The sequence below is a fragment of the Elaeis guineensis genome, chromosome 10 (genome assembly GCF_000442705.2).
Source record: "Elaeis guineensis isolate ETL-2024a chromosome 10, EG11, whole genome shotgun sequence".
Classification (NCBI taxonomy): domain Eukaryota; kingdom Viridiplantae; phylum Streptophyta; class Magnoliopsida; order Arecales; family Arecaceae; genus Elaeis; species Elaeis guineensis.
The window spans coordinates 1,294,047-1,319,764 of record NC_026002.2 but is presented as its reverse complement, the minus strand read 5'-3'; the positions used below and the strand labels follow the sequence as shown (position 1 = coordinate 1,319,764).

Below are 25,718 nucleotides of genomic sequence, written 5' to 3'. Positions count from 1 at the left end.
TCATCATTTATTGTCTCAGGTATTCTTCTCTGCATCGTTAATAGCCACTATATTCGTTCAAAACACCCGGGAATGGATTGCTTCATAGACGTGTTGGGATGCTGTGCTGATCTATTGAAGTTCTGCCCTGATGCAAGGTCAGTAGAACACTGGCAGGTGCAAAAGTTGCCCCTAGGATGAGATGAAGCTAGCTCTCGCGAGGCCTGTTTTGATGCTGATCGGCCCCCATCAATACTCCCTCCTCCTACGGTGTTGATATGCGATTAGACTGGCTGGTGACACCACTGGATATAATGGAGCTTGTGTATGAGGGTGACAAAGCTGATGAACCCAATACAGGCGACTGATCGATCTTCAAACATTAAAATGTTGAGCACGAACTCCAATGGCAGTCTGATACCATTGGGTATCAATCTAATTTACAGCTTGAAAAGATTCCCAAAAGAAAATAGATAAAAAAGGTGGTAAAATTGTATTGCGAAGTCCAAACCATGTATTTAATAGACATTTGAAATACATAATATGGTTGAAATCAATTCCTGTCAGTTATCATGCTTTTCTACACTTGATCTTAGCCAAAAGATTGAGAAAGGAATCAGTGCTTTTCTTTGGTTGATGTTTTCAGTATTCCAAGTGTGAAGAGGTTTTGCACCTTTTTTGTTTTTAAAAGAATTGGCATCAGATTCACCACTTACGCATCACTCTTGCATCCTCAACCGAGTAAGTCAGAACTCGAGCTGTGCACGACAAGAAGCTTTTCCCTTTTTCGCTGGTCGGAAACAGAACGCTCGTTAGATCACCCTCAGGAATGTATCCTTCTTTATTCCTTCAAGAAGAGGAATATCACTTTCAAGTTGGCAGGAGGGAAGGCCCACTGTAAATCATGGCAACGCAGCAGAAGGTGCAGGGAAGTTTCCTTGAAGTGGTTGCAGACTGAGCACCAAGGGTAGCATTAAATTCTTTAAAATGAGGTCATCATTAATTGCCAGCCAAGCGAAGAAGAGTCTAAACTTCATAGGACTGGATCTTGTAGGAAATAATACCCTCAACTCACACAAATTAGAATTTCCGATCCACTCATCCCTCTCCAGATGGATGCGTTCCTACATGTGATTATGGTAAATTTACAGAAGAACTAGAAAGGAAAAAACGAAGAAGGAAGAAAAATCTGATTTGATGCTCGAACTACTGAACATCTTCCAGTGGATGCATCTTCTCAAAAAATATGACCGATACTACTGTTTTTATTTTCCCATTTTTTTCATTTTTAAGGGAACTTTCTTGCTCATAATTTGAATAATGAAGAAAGATGATTTCTCCAAGTTTGCTGCGCAACAACAAACAAACACCAGAATGGTCGAGTGTGAGAATCGTCTCAATGAAGATGCCAGTTCATGGAAAATCTCAATTTCTTGTAGTATTTCATTCAACTTGGACAATTCAATTGTTCATCTGAGTTGCAAAATATCTGGTTCAAGATCGATCATTATGTTAGTCCATCTCTGCCAATACTGCAAAAAACTCTATAGTTTCAATCAAGATCACCTTAGCTTCAAAGAAATTTCACCTGCACAAATTTTTGTCTATACATTTTCCTAAGTATTCACCTGCATTGCCTTCTCAGATTTTTAGTGGAGAGCAGCTTTGTTAGAAGAGCTTTCAGTCTCCTAGAGCCTGCTCCTGGTCTTAGAACACCCATGTTCTCTCTTCGACGAGCACCAGAGCACACACCATTTTTCCCAGCCAAACACCACCCTCCATAGGTGAACTGCCCACTTCGCCGTCGAAGGAGGTCCCTATCGATCTTGTCGAGCACGGGATCATTCTTCTTAAACTTCCTTGCAAATGGTCTGCTGCTTAGAATCATCCTTCTATAATCCTGCATTCCTAGAGTGAGTGGATGCTGCTTTGGTGGATTGTCCCACTTGATATAATGAAGATCATGGTTTACTACTGTGTTTCGATAATTCTCTGAGTTGCAGATCACTGTCTGGAAGTAGCCCTCAGGTGATGAGATGAAGTTGGTGTAGTAGAGGAGGAGGGTCCTTGGTAGATTGTCCCAGCCCACCACACAGTACTCTGCGAAGGATCTCGAAAGTATTGTCCAGGCCGAGCCTAAAAAAAGAAAGAGTGTGAATCCAATCTTTAGTAGTTTTCGAAAAAAACAAATGGCAAAAAGCTAAGGTTCTTTAATTTACTATTTATTTTCAATTTAATGGCAAGTGAATAGATGTTTCAGAGTTGTTCATTCTATCCTCTCTTACTATGAGTAATATTCCAACCTTTGAAGCTGGTAGGCAGCTGAGCTGCAATTAGATTTTTACTGTTTATATGTCTCAATACATTTACTTAGGCAATTAATGCTAAACTCCACTTTTAAATGCTGAAAAGGGCCCTTGGACCAGGGAGGATTTTTTTTCAGAAGTAACAGGTTGAGTCCCCTGCACTAAGATGGTCCCCTTCAAAAGCAGAGAGGCATGTGATTCTGAACAAGCAATGTGAGAGCAAAGAGCTCTCATTGATGTTAGTACACAAATAAATAAAGTTGTATGAGGTTGACCTTTTCCTCAGATGTCATGGATCTTGCTCACATGCTCATGTCAGTATCACACATGTATCGATCATTGGTTTCCATTGTATAGAATATGTCTTATTATAGTTAATACATTGTACCTTGAACTGCACTAATTAATAAACAACAACCACTATGTCTGTAATACTATATATTGAATTCCTCAATGTCATCAACTGTAATAAGTATACATTTACAGAATAACTTTTTTATCACATTTTAAGTAATCGTTCATTCTGCTTGGATCTAAATAACTAATAGTTGTCAATGTGGATTGTTGCAACTCTTATACCATCTTGTTCTCTGTTAAATATTTAGTTAAGATGTATGCATTTATGCGTTAGTTCATCCCCACATGGATGTATGTTACATCAATGCTAGTTGAAGAACTTGCGTGGCTTCAGAAAATAAATAAGATAAAATTTTATTACATTTTTTTTTTTGGGCATTTCTTCCAAGAATCATGGCTCAAGACTTCATCTTGATAGGATACAAAGATCACATGCATGATTCCTTGTGTTTGTAGTCTATCCCCCAAAACCAAAGCATCAACCTGTATCATGAAGTGAACTCTTCACTCTCCGAAGGGACACGTATTAGTGTAACCAAACCACGACTTCTAGGGTCACTTTTTCCCCCCTACGGCTAAATAGTTTGAAATAGAATCTCTATTGAGTTCTGAACCATATAGTTTTGCTTACTGTAATTCTGTTTCTTGCGGTACATGCATGTCCATATGCATTAATAATGCAAGTGAGAAACATTAACCTCAAGATTCCAGGCATTTTTCAAAACTTGGAGTATACCCTTAATGTAACATGAGTTTTGTCCTTTAATATAAAATAATATTCTGATGCATCCATGTCATGATGTTAACATAACATATGTGCTGAGAGCTAATGAGATATGACTCCACAAAAAACCTAGTTAAGAGTAAGAACCTGTATAGAGCTTGAAAGCAGTAGGCAGGCTCCTCTGTTTGGCAGACCAAATAATCTCTGATTTATTGAGACTATAAAGCCCAGGGTCTATGATCAGTGGCCTTGCCCTCTTGTTGCTATAAAACCAAAAGGATTAAAGCTTTAGCTAACGAACTCTACTCCTCAGAACCAAAATCACAGGTCTTTTTAATGCTCAAGAAAAAAGAAAAGAAAAGAAAAGAAAAGAAAAACTTACATTTTCCATCCTAAGTGGCTGGAGTGTTGTATGAAGTTAAGATCTCTAGGCAATTTAGAGAATGCCACAATGAGGTCTGCAAAAGGTGTTTGAGAACTATCATTGGAAAAAATGACTCAAATTGTCCAAAACTAGCCTTGTATTCTTAAGGAACTCACCATCTTGAGTGATAAGTGGGTAGTCTGAGGCACTTAGATTGATGAACCAGTCCCATTGGCAGCTTCTCAGAAGAATGGCCATTGCATGGAGGGTGGTGGAAAGCATGGTTGGGCCTCTGTAGGTGACGATGTTCGACTTGCCGACGATCCAAACATTGCCAGTTTGGGTGAACGTTGGGTGTCTGGAGACGAATTTGGATAGTTGGGCTCGTTCCGACGGCGATGCCTCGAGGTCAAGGTGGAGGAGGTAGTAGTTGGCAGGGTGGTAGAGAGCAGTGAGGGCGCGCTGCAGCCTACCGACATCGCCTTTGGATGCAGAGATGAGATACGCAAAGGTTACCGGATATAATTTGGTATTAGAAGATGGCCGGAGATGGCCGGAGAGGTGGAATATGGAGTTTGGTTTAGTTAAGAGAGAAGGAATAAGAAGAAGGGAGAGGAGGAATGATGTGAAGATGAAGGAAACCATGAAAATTTTGATGCCCATTTAGGAGCGAGTGACAAGGGTAGCAAATCATGAAAATTTAATGCTTATGATAGAAATTACAAATTAAAAACACAGAGAGAGAGAGAGAGAGAGAGAGAGACTGTAACAGCTTTGAGAAAAAACACTACAGTTGTACTAATTCTTCTAATTCTTTAATAAATTCAGGGGAAAAATCCTTCCTCCTCTTCCTTCCAAAGGAAAAAAAGGGAAAAGCACTGTACCAGTGGATTGCAGAGAGGTGTTTCTTGAGAGAAGATTACAGATAGAATTCGGCTAACAAAATTAAAATATCTATGAGAGGTCTAGGACAATAGTAGGAGATAAGATGGCCAAAAGTTTGAGATATTTTCTATGGTCATGGGAGGAACACTGTGGATTCACGAAATCATGTTTCCTCTCAGAAAGATAATGAGAGAGAGAGACAGAGAGGGGGTGGTGGGGGGTGTAATGGTTAGGAAATCATAGAAATATTGATGCTTATCAAAGGAATAGCACTATAATTTAAAAACTTGAATCCGAGGAAAACAAAATTTACTTTCCCAAAGCCCAACTCCAAACAGAAACACAGTGGGGTGGGGGAGGGAGGGGGGGGAGAGAGAGAGGCGGAAGGAGAAAAGTAGTTATCATGAGCGGTGGGAGTTAATGTGTTCAGGATTGGACTCATTCATGATGCAAAATAAATTAAAGCTGCCACGCAGATCAGATACTGGTTCCTTCCTTGGAAGGGAGGATTCCAAATGGCAGGACCATACCAATCAACAAATAGGATACCTTTTGGCATGGCCAAATTGTGAGGCCACCTAGCTTTCACATTGGAAAAAAAAGTTTCTCCAAGGGACAATGTCCTATGAGCCATGTGAAGTTTGGACCTCTTAGATAATTTCTAAAATGCCTTCTCTCTCCTTGAAGCCTCTTATCAAGCAAGAAAACTTTCTGGTTGTTGCTTGAAATTGTAATCCTTCTTCACAGAACCTGCAACACCAACTCATGATAGGGAAGAAATTTGTGGACAGAATAATTTAGGCACTCAGATTTCAAAGATCTCTGTCTTTTAGTGATCCATAGACATCCTAAAAGCTCTTGGAAAAAGATGGCTTAGAATTCACTTCTTTTAGTTGTAACATCAGAATCTATAATTCTATGTATGCATTTTGTGTTTATTTGATTGTGTTTTAGTGGAAGACTAATTGTAAGTCATTGATTGTAAGTTGTACTTCTTTGGTGTTAGTTTCCTTACAAGTGTCAGAATCTACATGTGACTAATCTGGTAAGTTGATTATATCAAGTGAAAGACATATTACTGAGCTTCTTTCCTTATATAATTAATTTGATGCCCTAATAATGCCTACAGCTAGGACCATGTGTCACATGATCAGAAGCCCACTTCAATCTCTGAGGACCGGGAGCAAACCATCTGAGTTTTTTCAAATCTAACTTAGGTTCGGGTCGTATCTTCCATACCAAAGAATGATGCACCTTTTTTTTCGCAATACATACCATTAGATTGCGCAATAGCCACTATGAGATTGGTGCAGAAAGAAGAAAAAGAAAATTTGGAGTGCTTTCAGATCTGTGCGAGATATGATCCAATGGTCAATGCGGTGAAAAAAAAAAGAACAATCATTCTTTCAACGAACCCATCCAACCTCCATTTCATTGGATGGTTCCCTTTGGAAACTTGTGGATTGCATCAGATTCATGAAGTGGATCATAAAGAGACCTGCCAGAAAACAGAAAGGTATCGCCTAACCACCCAACTGTGTGGCCCTACAATGAGAGCAATTTATGTCCTCTGCAACCATGGAACATATGCCTTTAACCATTAGAAATTGATGCCAAAACCATCAGTTAGGTGTTTCTTTGTACTTGGGATTCACCAAACTTTGAATAATATCTCAAGGTTGCTTAATTGAAGCTTCTGTTAGGCTAGTTGCAATAGGCCTGGCACCAGAAACAAAGGGTTGCACCTTAAGATATATATGCTTAGGACCTACCTCTAAATTTAACATGAAACCTACTTTTCCATCAAGAGTTCACCTACCTGTGGGTCTAGGAAAGAAAAACATTTCATGTAATTCAAGAATGGAGTGCCTAAAACATGGCAAGCCAGTCACATTGAGACCTCTTTCATTTCCATTTTTCATTAAATAGTTCATAAATTATATGATCTCTTATAATTGATTATAATTTGTTATCCTTTGATCTGCATTATTGTTTGCCATAATCACCATAATTGCATTACTTCGGTTAGAGACCGCTTAGGGATATTATGTATGTATACAGATGTGTGAAGCATATCTAGAATGGGCATCACATGTTTTATGACCTTTAAAAGAATTCCAAATGACAAGTACTGGGGCAGTGACCAAAACATTTACATAATATAATTTTATGTAATTAACTAAGGACAATAGTGAAATGAATTGAACCTTCTGTCATTGACAGCAATTATACTGACAAACATCCAGTGAAGCTTTTATTAAAATTTGATTTTTTTTTTTCCTCCTAAATTTTAGCTTGACGAAGGAATGCCTTCAACCTTTGCAACACTCCATAATAGCCTGCATGGTTAACATTGTGGCAGTATTTTATTATAAGGCTGATTCTTAAAACATTTTCATCAATATGCATGGAAAAATTATCACGAGATTTTGTCGAGTACTCGTGTAGTCATTTTCTTCACCTTGTTTAGTGTCTTGGAATGTAACATCAAGGTATAATCAAGCCACTAAATTATTACAGCATCTGAATGCCTTTATCAAGGTGATATGGTCCCTCACCTTTTTGGCTTAAGTTACAGCTATTGAATGCAACAAGAATCTAGAATTTGCTCAAAAACAAAACAATCATGCTATATAAACAACTAGATCAGGATGACTGATTCTCTCTAGAGAATAATTTTGATGTGGTCTTTAGTTGAATTAAGCATGAGGTTAGCATCACAAATATCCCATCTATGTGCTTTTTCATATTTTCCTCTCTCATTGTAGAATAACATATAGGGCATGCGCAGTTGGATGGAGTTGGACTCTGGAATGAGAATAGGAGTAATGGACTCCTACTCTGGCCATTTGGTTGGGGAGAGTCCGTTTTAATTCCAAAGAGGAATAGGAATTGCTTCAATTTCCAAAAATCCAATCCCTAATCTTATTTAGTATTCAAATCCCATTCTAATTATAATTCCGAGTCTGATCACGAATCAAACACATCGAGACATTATCATTCAGATTCCCATTCTGGTCACGAATCATTCTAATTTTGACTCTAGTCACAAAACAAATGCACCCCTAGTTCTAATTGGTAGCTCAATTGAGAGTTTCCGATGGGCCTAGCTACCTAGTCCTTATGGGATGGGTTAGTAAATAATTTATCCCATGCCCAAATAGAGAAGAATTGCTTGTGTGCTTTTTGATACACCAGAAATTCTTAATATATTCATCAAGTAGGGTGCTAGTGGGTTAAGCCAGGTATATATATATCGGTCTAAAACCTAATCCATACCAGGACCTAGTTTATGATTGGACCAAAATACATCCATTCATATATTTAAAAATGGGCAAAGAAGTTGCATAGGCTACTACTACACCCTCATAGCTTGAATTAATTAGGTTGAGTGAAATTGTATGAAATCTATGTGGTAATTTGTCATGCCTCCGATCCCAAAATTAGAATTTAAGGGTATGACAACCACCACACACTCATAAGGCTCACGCTATAGATATACCAGGGGTGTTTGGTGATCCAACTAGGATCATCATGGTAATCTAAGATCATTGATGATCTAAATCCTAGGATGATCTGATCCCTAGTGATCTAACATCACTATGTTTGGTTAGCCATAGTGCAGTGATTAAAAATCTCCGGATATATACAAGTAACTTATTTGGTATACTATGAGAATCCAAGATCACTAACTATATAATACCAAAAATATCCCTGACATATCTCAGATAAAAAGAAAAAAATGATAGAGGAGAGATGGAAAAAGAGAAAAACCTCAGATTACTGTGATTAGATTGAGAAAATGAAATCACTACAGAGTCATCCTCTCAACAAAACTTTGGGAGTTGGCATTGAGAATTGGGGCAAAAAAAATTTAAAAAAAATATCTAATAGATTTTTTCTCCTTCTAATCATCACTGTGAGAAAATGACGGATTTTCTTCTCTTTCATGGAGGTGACACCCAAACTATCCACCCCAGCATGCATAAAAAATATTGTGTATGTATGCAAAAAAATATTGCGGCAAAAAAAGATAGGTTTCTTCTTTCAAACTCTATTACGAGGGTATTTTGATTAACGTATTTTAATATGAGATCACCATGGAGTAATATTGGATTTCCATCCTCGAGAGTGGGTTTCCTATCTTTATATTGGATGATGATTTGAGGAGTGTGGATGATTTGAAATCACTACCATATAAGATCATTATGATACAACCAGACACAGTGATCTCATTACCTTCACCCACAACATCTTTAATCTTAGATAAATCACCCCATACCAAATGCCTCTACAAGGTATTCCACTTGTCAATGAATTCAATAAAATCTAAAACTTTTATAATTCATATTCAAGAGATAGTGAATATCAAAATAACTAAAGTATTAATCCAAACGATCATATATAATAAACACCATCATAAGTCATACCATTGGGATTCTTCTTCTAAATTTTATAATTCAAAACTTCTACTAAGTTATTTATATGTTATTCAAAATAACTATAATATATATATATATCGATCAACCTAGTTCTACTATCGATAAGAATGATCTTGCCTGTGATACTTCTAAAAGTGCCTGTATCGCCATGATTATCCCCATGACGGAATCACCATGATGTTCCTTATGGTATAGGGATCACCACGATCACCCCTATAGCGGGATCCTTGCACTATATCCCTATGATAGAGAGTCAAGTGATATATATATATATATATATATATATATATATATATATATAATTTGTGCAATTCTTTTTTTTTTCCTTTTTGATAGTGTTTTGAATCATATAATCAAAGAAGTATTATCCAAGATCTTACATGCCTGATCCAATCATAACATATATCATTATCCAATTTAATTGACATAATCGAAATCACCAATTAATTATCCATATTTATAGAGATTTGATACATAATTATGTTTGAGTAAATCATAACAATTTATACCATTTTGAAAATAATTTTTAATTAATTTTATTAATTAATATAGTGTACAGATGTTATTTACTTCTTAATTAATATAGTGACCATCTAAGAGCTCCTTGGCATTCCTCGGGACCTAATAATGCAAAATCAAATATATATAGATATCAAATCAATGGCATAATCATATTTTTAAAATTAATTTCTAAAACTTTCAAAATTTTTAAAATTCTTTCTTAAATTTTTATAAATTTTAAAATTCTAATTTCTATATAATTATCATTGTAACAAGAGAAGCAACCACTAGCCTCATCTTGCTTTCTGTCGTAGGATGGGAGAGGGTATGATGTAGGACATTTCATCTAACGAGAACAAGAGAGACGTTGAGATTGATTGCCAAGTCTAAATCCAACCAAAATTTATTTTTAATTAGTCATTAATTTTAATAACTGTAAGATTTTAATATTAGTGTTACTCTATTTAATTATTTTCTTCTAAATGTTGTTAGAATTTGTATTCTAATGAAATTAATTGTAGTTTCTAAGTCAAGATAGGAGTCAACTCCCATCCATGTGGTGCTCTATTTAAAGGAATAGTTGATGTCTCCTTAGTATGTGGCAAAATATTGAAAAAATCATGTGGAATCATATAGAGAACAATGTGAAAGATTATGATGGGAAGAAAGAGTGTGCATGTGGAGACTTCTTCATCAGATATCTTTACAAGGTCTTAATCTTCATTCTTCTTTGAATAAATTTATTTTTTTTTAATTTTTTTTTAATTATTTTTTTTCATAATTCTGTGTAATTTTTTTTATTTCATATTTGTTTTGGATCTTTGGCCAGCATGATTAATTTACTCTGTATAATATGTCGTTATACATGATATCAAAGCAAATTTTTTGAAATTAGTGGCCCATGTGTTTGTGACTCTACATGCTATTAGAGCTAAGATTTTGATATTGATGGCCCATGTGGTGGCTCTATATTATGTTAGTCATAAGCTTGAAGAATGATTGAGCGATTTGTAGCTTCGATGAGATTTATTTAGAATATAGTTTTTGAAATGGTAACTTAATTATTGGTGATTTTTATATTCGTAGCTCTATGTGATTGAAGAGCTTCTAGTAATTCACTGTATAGTGATACAAGTGTATGGACTTCTGTTTTGATGATTTTAGAAAAGAATCATCATAACTTGTACTACTATCTTCTATCTCAATGGATTCGAGATGCTTAATATTATCAATATCAATATGGCTACTTTTGTTCATTCTATTTCTCTCCATAAGTTGAATAACATCTATTATTCATATTGAAAGAATTTTATTAAGTCCTATTTGACAGGCCAAAATTTATGAGATATTTTAAATGAGTCAAATACAATGCCAACTGATAAGATTGTAAGAAGAAAGCAAAATCTAAAATTCAGAAAGGTAATGTAGATTCTTCAAATTTTAGTTGATAATTTTTTTTTCTATATTCATGGTATAAAGGAGCAGAAAAAAGCATTGGATATTCTTACGGTCGTCCACTCAAATGCATGCAAGCTGAGACATCCCAAATAAAAATTATCTGAAGAGTGAATTTTGATTTTTGGCTTTTTTAAATATTTAAAAGAAGAACAAAATTGATTTAAAGATAAAAATTTGAAATAGATAAAGCATGATCAGTTAGAGATTGGATCAACTTCTGAAGACTCAGAGTATGACAAGATTGATCAACTTGAGAATCAATCAAGTTCAGAAGAGAATCTTAAGTAGAAAAAGCTTGATTAAATCACTGCAGTCTCAAGTTCATTAGAGATCATGATTGAAGAATCCACTAATTTTGAAATTACTCAAAAAAATCAAAAGATACTATAATTGATTCAATTATGGAGAACTATCTTAAAGAATCAAATTATGTGGAAGAGTCCTTTATCAAAGCTATTCAAGATTTGGATATTTTTTATAGAGATTTAGTTAGTTATGAAGATAAAAAGCTAGTTGATCTTAAAGTAGCTTCGGAGATCAATGAATAAGAAGATATACTTAGTAGAGATGATTCTTGTTATGCTTTGGTAGTAGTTGATTTTGAAGCTACTCCAAAATTCAAATTATTAAAAGACTCTATACATGAAGATTTGATTATATATATAAAAATCAATTATGTGCAGATATCTGAAGCAACTTAAGTGGAGGTATATAAATATGATCAAATTTTATTATTGATTTTATTTCTGTGCGGATAATGGCCGATGCATGCTCGTAGCTATTACAATCGACAACTGGATGCTCATTGGGATAAATTGGATGATTAAAGGAATCTCGACATTTTGATCATGGAGTTAGTATTAAGAGAAAGTATTGAAGGACATCATCGATTTCGATATATGCATCAATGAAGATAAGCCAGTGAAGAAACTATTGTTTCAGCCAATAAAAAACTAGTTACATTATTTAATTGCTAGTCTGACAAATTGTTATGAGTTGCTGTTATTATCATGATAATAGCAATAGCTATGATGATGCTTTATGACATTGACAAATTTAACATTGTTGGTATAGATTTTACAATGAAGAGAAATATTGAGATTTATTTTTAAGTCCAAATCCAACTAGGAATCCATTTTTAATTAGTCATTAGTTTTAATGACTTTATAATTCTATTCTTAGTGTTGCTCTATTTAATTATTTCTTTCTAAAAATTATTAGAGTTTGTGTTCTAATGTATTTTTAGTTTTTGAATCAAGATAGGAATCAAACTCCCATCTACGTGATACTCTATTTGAAGAGACCATTGTTGTCTCCTTAGTATGTAGAAAATTTATGTGAAAAACTATGTAGAATTGTGTAGAGAACTGTGTGGAAGATTGTAGTGGAAAAAAAGAGAGATGAGAGATTATTTATGCATATAGAGACTCATGTCTTTGTGATGTTTTGATCTTTATTCTCTTTTGAATAAATTTATTTTTTTTTTTTTTTTTTAAATTTATTCTTTCATAAATTTTTTCATACGATTCTCTATAAATATTTTTTATTTAATGCTTAGGAGAAGGGGATAGAGAGAGAAAGAGAGGGATTTTCCTCCTTTTTCTTTCTAACAAACTTACACACATGGGTGGAAGAGAGAGGGAGAGAGAGACAGAAAAATCGGATGCAATTAGAGAGGAAGAGAAAAAGAGAAGAAGCAAAGAAAGAAGAGAGGAAGGGAGAAACAGCGCATGGTAGAGAGAGAGAATGTGGAAGAGAAAATGTGAAAATGAGAGAAAAAATGTGTGAGAGAAAGAAAGATGAGGTGAAGAAGGAAGAGGAGGAGAATGTGAACTAGCGAGAAGGTATCGGGAGGAGGTTTGGAACGGTGAAGAAGTGGGGACAACAAGCAGGAGAGGCGAGTGGGGAAGGCGGTTTGCATTTACGCATGAAAGGAATCAGGAGAGCACGGGAAATCACCTCCCTCTACTCCCGATTTTGGATGACCAGAGGGCTCTACCTTAGAGGTGGGCCCTACTGGTTTTGGGCTTGGGCCAGGCCCAGATACGTAATTATTTATGTGAAATTTGGATTGATGAGCTTGTCTAGCCTATGGTGTACCCAAAAATCTGTTAATGCAAGTAATAGATAAAGTTTGTAGTATTCTTTTTTCATATTCGTAGTATCTAATTTCTGAAGAAAGATAAATCTCTCTTGTCAATTTCTTTGTTTTAGGGGGTAAAAGATCAAGAATACTAATTGTGGCAACTGCGTCGATCTAAACTAAAGCCCAACCTTGGAACAAAATTTTGTCTAGGCCTAAATAGTTCTTGGAACAATCAGGTAGATAGGTAGTCTCAGAGATTTGATTCCAGGGGAATGGTGACTCAGATGCTCATCCATATTACAAGATAATTTATGAGCAGTGGGATGACCTGCAAAAATAAATAGAGATGATCAGGCCTCACAGAATACTTGGAGAGTCACCATGTTGCATGTGCTCCAGCCCTTGGCCCACTCCTCCTAGTGATGCCTCACCATATGGATCCCTTACTCTGATGGCATTTGGACCTCTCTTCTGAGATTTGGTCCAACCTCTTTATGATCTCCTTCATCTTGTGAGCAATGTTACGATGAAATGCAACTGGGTTGTTCAAGTTGGTCTTAATCCAGACTAAGAGTAAGAGCTCATCTGGGTGGCCTATACTAATACATTGTTGTCGGCTTTTAGTTAGGCTGGGCTTTTTAATCCATATAGGCCTCAAAAAACAAATAAGTTGTAGGGTTTTAAAAGGGGACAAAATGATGGAGTTACGATACAGAATTTGATGAAGGAGATAATGCTCATCTATATCTTGACAGTTCCAGGACTCCTTATGGTATGCTGTTTGCATCATCGTTAAAAGGTGAATGGCTATCAAATTAAATAAGTTATATATATATATATATGAATGCCATCATTGTGTGCTACACATCATTATATTGTACACATTATAATTTCTGCTTCATCTTCGTAGCCCAAAGGACTTGGTCCCCTCGTTAGCTTGAGTGCTTGTGAGGCTCTTTCCCCATCAAATCAAGCAAGAGAGTGAGAATAAAGCCTGTGCACAGTTCTTGGAGTGTACGACGATCGCATGCGGTCCTTTTTCGTATGTTGCTAGCGTGGTGCCAACGCAAGGATCGATCCGCAGGACAGTGTCCTCCTTCAAGTCTTGATTGCCCCATGAAGTTAACATTATGGTATCAATTAAAGCCGTCAGGCATCTACATTAGTTTCACCATGCATACATTAGTTTCACCACACGTTCTTTTTCCTCTTCCCTCCTATATCCCCTTCCTCTGCCAGATCTCACTATTCCTTTGCCTCTGGCTTTTAAGTGGGAGTGAAGAAATTCTTGATTTTTCTGGTGGAAAGAGAAGAAAAGAAGATTGGTGCAATCTGATAATTTATTAAAAAAAAAAAAAAAATCTTCATCTCTGACCATGGCCAGTGGATCCATGGCCGGCTGGTCAGGTCCTGGCCGGTGGCCATAGGCGACAGCTCCAGCGGACCCATGGCCGGCTGATTAGGTCCTTGCCAGTGGCCATGGCCGAAAACTCCCTCCATGTATATTTTGCATTGAAAAGGAGAGAAGGAGAAGTGTTACCCCTCCATATTGGATCATAAACATCCTTAGCAGATCGTGAAACAATGATGGATCTAGTTGTTAGTAATTGGATCATGCAGTTTGTACTAATGGATTTTATATTGATGGGCTTGTCTGGATCATAATTATTGCTGATCTTGTGTATTTTATTGAGTCTGCTTATCTTATGAAGCCCATTATGTCTTGGGTTCGATCTTGTTACCATTGAGCTCAATGCGACTAAATTATCGGCCAGATTAAACCGATTTCAATTGCATATCACGTACTTATTTTAGCAGCATATCTGTCTAACCTAAGTCCTTTTAGATCATATACAACTAGCCTTGCTTGGCTCAACCAAGCCAAGTTATCTTTTAACTTGTAGGAAGGATGAGATTTGAATCCTTTATGGATTCTAGGGGAATTGGACCATTCCTATTTCATATCGGAATCGAAATCGTAATCAGAATAGAGCTCTCTCTAATCAAATGATTAAAATGAAAGTTATCCATTTTTATTTCTATTTTAGGCCTCAATTCTCGCCAATGAAGCACCCCTTTGATTTAGTTTTTGATTCAAGTGAACCAACTAGAGTTTGGCTCTGGAATGAATTCAATTAGCCTGTCCTGCAGTTGCATAAGAAATCAGGACTCTATAAATAATTTTCAAATATCTGTTTTTGAATGTATGTTTATAGTTAAAGACAGGTAATTAAGGATCTATCCGTAATAGCATGCTTATTTTCCATCTATTTTTGCATATTATATGTCTATTATGTTTTATTTGATTGATATGCATGCTGATAAAATAATGTTGTCCCTTGTCATATATTAAATTATCTTTAAAGATGGCATATTCATGGAATTTATTGCATGTAAAGTTCATTATAATTTGTAAAGGATAGGAGATTTTGTGCGATGTTGATTGTCTGGTATGGTCACGAGTGTCATGTCCCAAATCTAAGACATAATACGGTCATACTACTGAGAGGTATCGTTCTCGATAGTACGAAAATAATTAATCATAATCAGCTAAAATTCATCATAAATAAAATATAATAAATGATTTAATTTTATTATTCATCAAATAATTAAATCAAGATTAATTTAGAATATCTAAATCTAAAATCAAATCTTAAATCTATGTCTGAAAATTCATAAATTATTAACTATAATTTTATGATCGTTTAGCTATAAAATTTTCAAGCTTGTCACGTAGACCCTTAAGTCTGGATCCATCATCATTCCTAATTTTAATCTATTATAAAAGAAAAAAATAAAGAGGTATGAGCTACATCAGCTCAGTAAGTAAAATCTATGCTTCCTTATCAAATCAAGCATAAATTTTTCTATACTAATGATATTAAAAAAAAATAAATATTATAAAAATAAAATATTTTATAGAATATATAATAAAAGAGTCATAAAAATAATCATGCATGTATAATTCGTAATTAACAAGATATCATAATTCATATCCGTTACTAACTTTATATCCATTGGTACAAGGTCATTTATTGATTGGCCCCACTTTAGTGAGATTATTATAAAAATCTGAGAGTTTTTAAAATATTTATATATTTTTTTAGAACAAACACATATGTAGGTAGAAAAATAATAAAATTCATACTTTAGAAATATACTATTTTCATAAAACATGTTCATAAAATCATTTGTCATAATAAAACATGCTTTTCGTATTACATATACTGATTTTTATTTTATAAAAAATATGAATTCATCGGCAATAGATCACATGCATAGAAAATAGAATAATTTGAAAATAAATAAGGAGTGTAAGATCTACTTGTATCGTTCATTCTAAATCTTCAAACTTCATTAAAAAAATCAGATGATCCAATTTAAAATATTGAATCATAATTATTTTTTAATTAATTAAATAATAATAAAAAGAGATTGTTAACTAGATAATCAGTCCGATAGACCATCCGAGCATTAAAGCGATGTAAGATTATTTTGTCGGGATCAACTTGGATCCCTAGAAGAGGATGGCATGACTCGATACATGATTCATAAATCTTTTTAGAAAGAGAAAGTAAAGAGAAAAAATAACAAACTATGGTCCAGTCATCATCTTGAGAGAGAAAATGGAGAAGGGAGAATAAGTTTTTTTTATTTCTTTTGTTTTTTGTCTTCTTTTTTTCTAGGAGAGAGAAAAAGAGAAGGTAGGAAAAGACAGGAGAGAGAGAGACAAGAGAGAGACTCTTCTCTCTCTTTTTCTCTTTTTTCTTTTCTTCTCTTTCTTCTTCTTCTTTTTTCTTCTTTCTTTCTTTCACCAAATAGGGAATGATGGTTTTATGATCGAAAAAATGGTAATAGGTGGCAGCAGCAGGCGACTAACGGTGGGCAGCAATGGACGACTACCAATGATGATCGGTTGGCAGGAATCAATCTAAAGAGGATCGGATAAAGTATGGGATAGAGAGGGTTTCATTGTTCTTTGACTATTGGCTATTTGCGAGTGGCTATGGCTTCACCAAAAAGCATCGTAGGGGGGTCGGGTACTCGACTTCAAGGGACAATAATATCAGTGGCTAAAAAAAGCAAAAAAAAAATCAAAAAAATCAAAAATTCTTTCTCCATGATTTTCCAATGAGATTGGTGGCTGGTAACGTGCTAAACACCACAGAAAGAAGGGAAAGAAAGAGAGGAGGTGGGATCAGCACTTATCTTGAGCTCTGTGGCATCTCCATCTCCAATCCGACGGACACAAGTCTAAAGTGTCGCAACTTCAATGAAAAAATAGAAACAAAGAAGAGAGAAGAGGGCCAGCTTCATCGTGGATTACTTTGGAGGGGGAGGGAGAGATTTATAGAGGATTCTTAGGATTTTTGACAGCTCTTAGGAGTCTGATTTCTAACCGGATTCGACCAAGAAGAAGACTCCCATCGGGAGTCTTCGTTCCTCTTCTTTTTTTTTTAGAGCTGCTTTGAGAATCACACGATAGACTAAGTTATCACATTCTACCTCCTAAAAATAGTTTCATCTTCGAAACTTATCATACCTTCATTCTCAAACAAATGAGGTTACTTAATCTTCATATCATCTTTATCATACTTTCACTGTGCAACTTAGATCTAATCCCATGCTTAACTAGAACTCAGTACTCTAGATCAATTTCTATTAATGTTATAAATCATAAACCTCAGCCTAATTTTTTACTCATAATCAACCCTATTCCTCTGATACCATAAAATGTCATGTTCCAAACATGGGATATAACACAGTCATACTATCAAGAGGTACCGTCCTCAATAACACGAAGCTAATCAATCATAATCAACTAAAATCTATCATAAATAAAATATGATAAAAGATTCAATTTCATCATTCATTAAGTAATTAATTATCAAGATTAATTCATAATATATAAATTCAAAATCAAATATCAAATCTATGTCTCAAAATTCATAAATAATTAACTATAATTCTATGATCGTCCAGCTATAAAATTTTTAAGCTTACTATATAGACCCTCAAATATGAATTTTTTGTCATTCCTAATCTTATTCCTCTGTAAAAGAGAAAAAAATAAAGATGTATAAGTTATACTAGCTCAGTAAATAAAACCTATGCTTTTTTATCGAATCAAGCATAAATTTTTTTATGATAATATAATATTTAGAAATAATATATATTACAAAAATAAAGTATTTCATATAGTATATAATAAAAGAGTCATGAAGACAATCATATATGTATGAATAAATCATAAAATTTTATAAATATGATGATTCATAAATCATTCTTGTCATATATTTATATATATCATATTTTAAAATATTACTCATAAATATTCATACTATGATCATTTTATATCTATGATAGGGTCATTATCATAATCGATAAGATACCATAATTCGTATTCATTACCAAATATCCATTAGTACATGGTTGTTTGTCGATTGACCCTACTTTAGTGAGACTATCATAGTAATTTGAGAGTCTTTAAAATATTTATATATTTTTTTAGAACATACACATATGTAAGTGAAAAAATAATAAAATTCATACTTCATAAATATGTTATTTTTATCAAACATATTCATGAAATCATTTATGATAATAAAATATATTTTTCGTATCACATATGCTAAAGCTTATTTTATGAAACAAATAATTTCATCAGCAATTGATCATATGCATAGAAAACATAATAATTTAAAAATAAATAAGCATAAGATCTACTTACTTCGTTCATCCTACATCTTCAAACTTCATTAAAAGAATCTGATGACCATATTAAAATATTAAATCATAATCATATTTTTTTAATTAATAAATAATAATAAAATGAGACTATTGATCAAATGATTGATTTGATAAACCAGTCAAGCATCAAAGCGATGCAAAGTTGTCGGTCTGATAGACCACCCAGGCATCAAAGTCATGATGCAAAGTTGTCTTGCCAAGATCAACTCAAGTCCTTAGAAGAGAAAAGTACGACTCAATATAAGATCTATAGAACTTCTGAGAGAGAAAAAGTAAGTGAAGAAAAAGAGAAAGTAGAGAGAAAATATAGTTAACTATGGTCCAGTCATCATCTAGAGAGAGAAAGTGAAGAAGGAGAGAATGTCTTTTTATTTCTTTTATTTTCTTTTCTTTTTTTAGGAGATAGAAAGAAAGAAGGTATAGAAAGACATGAGAAAGAGAGAGAAGAGAGAAACCCTTCTCTCTCTCTCTCTCTCTCTTTTCTTTTCTTCTCTTTCTTTTTTCTTCTTTCTTTCTTTCTTTGGCTGCATAAGAGATGGTGGTTCATGATTGAAAAATCGACAATGGGTGGCGATAGCAGGTGGCTGACGGTGGATAGTAGTGGACAGCTGTCGATGATGATCGGGCTACCAAAATCAAAAGAAAGAGGATCGAATTAGAGAGGGTTTCATTATTTCTTTGGTCGTTGGCCATTCGCCTAGCGGTCATGGCTTCACCAGAAAGTGTCATAGGTAGATCGGATACTCGATTTAGGGCTCGGCTTCAAGGGATGGCAGCATCTGTGGCCAAAAAAAGTGCAAGAAATGTCAGAAAAATAGGAGATTCTTTCTTCATGATTTTTTGGCGAGATCGGTGGATGGTTACTGTGCCAAATGCCACAGAAAGAAGGAAAAGAGAGAGAGAGGAGATCGAGGTGGGATCAGCGTTTATCTTGAGCTCCGATGGCATCTTCGACTCCAATTTTCGATGGATACAAGTCTAGGATGTTGCAACATCAATAGAAGAAAAGAGGAAGAAAGAAGAGAGAAGAGGGTTGGCTTTATCATGGATTGTTTTGGAGAGGGAAAAGGAGATTTATAAAAGATTCTTAGGAGTTTTGGCAGCCTTTAGGAGTTAGATTTCTAACCGGATTCAATAAGGAAGAAGACTCCTAGTCTTCATTCCTTTTTTTGGGGTGGGGCGGGGGGTGGGGGGGCTACTTTGGAAATCATACGGCAGATCAGGCTATCACAACAAGAATCAGAGCTCTTAACTTTAAGAATAATAGGGTGAAAAGGAAGATAATGGTAGAAAAAAAGGTGGTAGAAATAAGGAAGGAGTTGGCTAGGCAAAACAACTACTTAAAGTGTTTCTTTTAAGATAGTAATTTTGTTATTATAGGTTATATAGATGGGCTTGTGGAAATCATACTAATAGGATATAATATCTAGATTTCTGCTACGACACTCCAAGGAGAGGGGTTGTATCTTTAGTGTGATAGAATAATTCTCTTTCTTTTATGCAAATCCACCATTTGATTGTGCAATGGTTACTTCAAGATCTATGTAAATAGATGAATAAAAATATTTGGAGTGCTTTAAAACTGTGCATTATATGATCCAATAATTGATATCATGAAAAAAGATCACTCATTCTTTCATACGAAAATTGCAATCTGAGCTTAAAGCCCAAAAATCTTTTACATTAGAAGAGATGAAGATGATGCTTAGAGGATCTGGTAGAGCACAATATTTGTGCTACTCAAGAAGAGAAGGATAAAGAAGGGAGAAAATTGGAGAAGATGATATTTGTATCTTTTACTTGGAAGAACTATTGATCTTCTTTTACAATTAATATTGACGGTTGGACCGCATGATGCATAGATCTCAATGCATTTTGAGCTCCATACATTTTTCTTGCATAGATCTTTCAGAATCCAGTGGTTGTACGATCCCATGTTGGGTTTGTATCAAGAAAGGTGTTCTCACTTTCACGCAAAAGATACCTCGTGCATTTCATGTTGCCGTAGGACTAAAAGCTTTTCACACCCAACTCGGTTTTTGTATATAATCCAGCTCAAAAATAATTAAACTATTTACTAGCTTAAACGAAGTACATCAGCTCAAAGCGGTCAAAAATTTTTAGTTTTGGCCCGTAACATCGTGAACAAACCTAACTTACCTAAAGACAAGCCTGGTTGGTCCAAGTCCAAATCCCAAAGCCAAATCATTTGGACTGCATCCAAATCATTCAATCCGCATCAGTAATTTCAGCAACAACTCGTGGACAAGAAAGTTAGCCAGTCCATCACTTTCTATTGAAAAACAGTAAGGTAAACAAAAAACAAACAAAAAAAAAAAAAAAAAAAAGAAAAGAGAAAAAGATGAAAGCAAAGGCAATTAACGAATTGCAATGTCTTGAGCAATAACGCCAGCCCAATGACCCCTCTGAGAACCTTAGGGTTAGGGTATCGCGTTCCCTTTGTTACCATCCATACGTACGCAAGCCCTCAGAGGAAGTTTCCATCCGGCTTCCGAGTATGTCCAGTATATCTCATTGGGAAACCAAATTACCGACCCTCCCACTCTTACTTTCCAAATTTATTCCTCCAATTTACTTTCAGGTGTCCGCAAATCCGTACTCCCCTCTTCACATGCCTTAGAACGTTTTATAGAAGTGACACATGGAACATGCTGTCAGGACTGCCCCAGGCCCACTCAAGCTAAATGGACGCCCGTAGCCTCCACTAACTGTAAACACAAAACACCATGACCCACAAACCATAGACTGACGCCTGTCCTTTTCTTGTATTGTCCGGGTCCTGAAGTGTAGTCTAGTTTGCAGTAAGACTGGTTTGCTGTTGCTAGTGTAGCATGGGATAAGTTGAGCTCATCTAGCCATTTGCGCAATAAGATTACCTAGATCTTTTCTCCTTAGTATTGTAACCCAAAGGCCAAATGTTCCTATTCCCAAGGGCTGAAACACCACCGAGGCTTTAAAAGGCTCATGGAATCCAAAGAACCCAACCACCGAAAAGACTTCCTAAGGTGGCCTGCCCTGCATCTCTCTCTCCCCGTGCCTTTCATGCCTCTCACCCTTCACCTCCCTTCACCAAACAAATATCTCTCGAGTCACTTCACCTCCACCAAAATCTTATCTGCTCTTTTCATGCCTTTGCTCAGCCATGACAGACCAAACTGCCTTTTTGAACATCAATTTCTCTCTCTCTCTCTTCGTTGACTGGAAGTAACAAGAGCCAGAGAGAGCTTTTAGATATGGCTTTTGTGTTCTCCAGCAAGTTCAAGGCCCTGATAAACACTACATTTCTACTACTGCTATGTTTCTTCTTTACCACCCACATAAGGTCTCCTTCACCTTCTTTCAATCTCACAGCCATTAAGGCTCCTAAGGGAGATGGCTGCATTGGCCTACAAAAGCTTAAAGATCATCACTCCAAATGCTTCTACCTCAAGAACCACATCGCATGTGTCCCCCAAGGTTATATCAACTATCTCCATATTTTCTATTGTATTTGTGGGAGATATCCTCCATTAGGGTATGCACTTCTAGCCCTTTGGCTGCTAGTCCTGTTCTACATCTTAGGAAACACCGCTTCTCAGTACTTCTGCACCGCTGTGGAGAGCCTCTCGAGGGAGCTGAGGCTATCACCAACCATAGCTGGGGTCACCCTTCTGTCTCTGGGCAATGGCTCCCCCGACGTGTTTGCGAGCATCGTCTCGTTCCGGTCGGGATCCGGCGAGGTGGGCCTGAGCAGCGTTCTCGGCGGCGCCTTCTTCGTGTCATGCGTGGTGGTGGGCATCATCAACGTGTGCGCGGCGAGCTCGGGCTCTCGGGCTGCGCGCATCGATCGATCGTGCTTCGTGCGCGACGTATGCTTCTTCGTGCTCGTCCTCTCGTCCCTCCTCACGATCCTCCTCCTCGGCCGCGTCAATATTTGGGAGGCCATGGCCTTCTCCTCCCTCTACTTCGTCTACGTCTCTGTCGTGTCCGCCACCCACTTCTGCCGCGATAATAAGTACGAGGACCTCGCCGTGCCGATCCTCGACGACGAGGAGCTCGACGACGAGCCCGCCAAAGAATCACCTCAAGATACCAACCAGCAGCAGCAGAATCCATTAAAGTACTCCAGTTTCAAAGAGATGGCGTCATACTACGTTGGGTGGTTTCTGTACCTCATCGACATGCCATTATACCTTCCGAGGAGGCTGACGATACCGGATGTGTCCGAGGAGAGGTGGTGCAGGCCATTTGCAGTGGCCTCGGCCACCTTTGCACCACTTCTAGTGGCAACACTGTGGAATTCAAAGAGAGGAGGGTGGGCACAAAGGAAGGACAGACGGTATACCTATACGCAGGGCTGGTGGGGTTGGTGTTGGGAATCGTTGCACTCCATACAACAAAGAAGGGTAGCCCACCAAAGAAGGTGCTTTTCCCGTGGCTAGCAGGAGGGTTCCTGATGAGTGTGCTGTGGACCTACATCATAGCTGAGGAGTTGGTGGGGCTTTTGGTCTCATTGGGTTACATCTTTGGGATAAGTCCTGCCATATTAGGGTTAACGGTGCTTGCATGGGGGAACTCCATAGGAGACCTGATAGCAAATGTGGCGATGGCCATGAATGGGGGCACGATGGGGCCCAGATTGCCATTTCTGGGTGCTATGCTGGTCCTATCTTCAACACCTTGGCAGGGCTAGGGCTGTCACTGGTGGTCTCAGCTTGGGCTGTGCACCCGGAGCCATTTGTGATTCCGGTTACACCAGCATTGTTTGAGATTCTAGGGTTTATGATAGGGGGGCTGCTGTGGGCCTTGGTGATGCTGCCAAGGAAGGACATGAAACTGGACAGGGTGGTGGGCATTGGACTCCTGGCTATCTACTTGTTCTTTCTGTCTTTGAGGCTATCTCAGAGCCTAGGGTTCGTGCGAGTTTGAGAACCATTGTCTCCTTTTTTATTTTTATTCTTTCCTCTTTTGATTATGATCTTAGAGGTTTATATTCTATCGAGAGGGAATTTTAATCAACTCCCTTGGATTTATAAATAATTGCATATAAGCCTCTTTTTCTACTTGCACTCCCTTGCTTGTGGATCTCATCGCAAATTCCAAGAAAAATGCATGATGACCTTAACTTTTTTTTTCTCATGAGTTAAAACTTAGCTAGTCGGCACCCCCTTTTTTTTTTTTTTTGTTAAACTAAATCCAAATGGAATATAATTTGGCTTGAGTTTAAGTCCACAATTTAACTTGCCATCTGTGAACTCTTCAAATGAGCTATACTTGGATCTTGTTGCAAGTTCCAGGCAAATATATATATAGCGTGATGCATGTGCCTCCTACTCTCTGAGCCAAAGCACAAATTAAATGGTAGCAGTCTCATAAGTTGAGCACCATGCCTTGAGTATAAAAATTTAAAATTCGTGATTTTTATTAAACTAAAAATTTACATTTATAAGTCGATTCAGCAATAATTATCATCAGGCTCTTGCGATTCCGCCAATGAAAGAGATGAATCTCGATATGGTAGTGAGCAGTTAATTCGTTCTTGGCTACAATGTGCCTTTCATTTTTGACACTTTCCCAGAGACTAGGGTTACTGCAATATATTTGTTCTTTGTCATAATGGTCCGAGTTTTTTGAGTTACTGAGAGGATGAAATGTGTTGTGGGCAGACCATGGGGAACCCCTTTAATAGTCCCACATTAGGCAAATTCTGGTGTGTTATGTGCTTAAGTGGGATACGAACATGCATTCCTCACGAGGTGCCTTTTATCTTCCGACCGAAGGATAAAATCGTGAGGAACGGCGGTTGTGGTTCCCTGTAGCGGACACACACCGTTCCGGAGCGGACAATACTTCATGAGGTCCGAGGCAATGCCTCCGACGACCCTTGACACGTGGACGCATCAGTAGCACGCCAGGAAGGGGCACCCGCCCCCTGACCTACAGCACATGCCCCTCTAGAGTGGGGGGCTATGTTGTGGGTAGGCCGTGGGGAGACCCCCCTTAATAGTCCCACATCGGACAAACTCTGGTGTGTCATGTACTTAAGTGGGATACGAGCACGCATTACCTCACGAGGCGTCTTTTGCCTTCCGGCTAAAGGACAAAACCATGAGGGGCGACGGTTATGGTTTCCTGTAGCGGGCACACGCTGTTCCAGAGCGGACAATACTTCGTGAGGTCCGAGGCGATGCCTCCGACGACCCTTGACACGTGGACATATCAGTAGCGCGCCAGATAGGAGCATCCGCCCCCTGACCTACAGCACATGCCCTCCAGAGTGGGGGCTATGTTGTGGCAGGCCATGGGGGACCCCCTTAATAGTCCCACATCGGGCAAACTCTGGTGTGTCATGTGCTTAAATGGGATACGAGCACGCATTCCTCACGAGGCGCCTTTTGCTTTTCGACCGAAGGACAAAATCGTGAAGGACGGCGGTTGTGATTTCTGTAGCGGGCATACGCCGTTCTGGAGCGGATAATACTTCGTGAGGTCCGAGACGATGCCTCCGACGACCTTTGACACATAGACGCATCAAAATATTATACCCATTAATATATACATATAATAATTGGAGAAGACCCCCTCATTTTACATGCATTTACATAAGATTACATCTCCTTATTGCATACCCAACCAAATTTCATGCCCATTTTGACCCAAAATGCGAACCACGATTTTTTCATCTGTTGGAGTTAATAGATTCATGCACTGTATAGTGTACGATAGACAAGATACGCAACCTAATTATACCATATGTTACCAATTGGATGATTTGCAATTAAAATAACATAAGTAAAGGATTGAGTGAAATTATTGAATCATCATATATCTATGATATGTTAAATATGTTGTGACAGTATATCAC

The 25,718-nt window shown here is 37.0% G+C and overlaps 2 protein-coding genes across 2 annotated transcripts; one reads left to right on the top strand and one right to left on the bottom strand.

Moving 5' to 3' along the window:
• Nucleotides 1-1,391: 1,391 nt before the first annotated feature.
• Nucleotides 1,392-5,317, bottom strand: LOC105053261 (beta-glucuronosyltransferase GlcAT14A). The gene is made up of 4 exons (XM_010934359.3): nucleotides 3,907-5,317; nucleotides 3,749-3,824; nucleotides 3,514-3,629; nucleotides 1,392-2,115 (listed from the first exon to the last, which is right to left on the bottom strand). The coding sequence occupies exons 1-4, from the start codon at nucleotides 4,391-4,393 to the stop codon at nucleotides 1,604-1,606; spliced, it is 1,191 nt and encodes a 396-aa protein (XP_010932661.1). The 5' UTR covers nucleotides 4,394-5,317; the 3' UTR covers nucleotides 1,392-1,603.
• Nucleotides 5,318-21,592: 16,275 nt separating this feature from the next.
• On the top strand, nucleotides 21,593-23,853 carry LOC105053262 (cation/calcium exchanger 1-like). Its single transcript, XM_010934360.4, is given in 3 exon segments — nucleotides 21,593-23,161; nucleotides 23,164-23,475; nucleotides 23,478-23,853. Coding segments are annotated over 3 exon segments (1,671 nt in total). The 5' UTR covers nucleotides 21,593-22,107; the 3' UTR covers nucleotides 23,783-23,853.
• The last annotated feature ends 1,865 nt before the right edge of the window (nucleotides 23,854-25,718 follow it).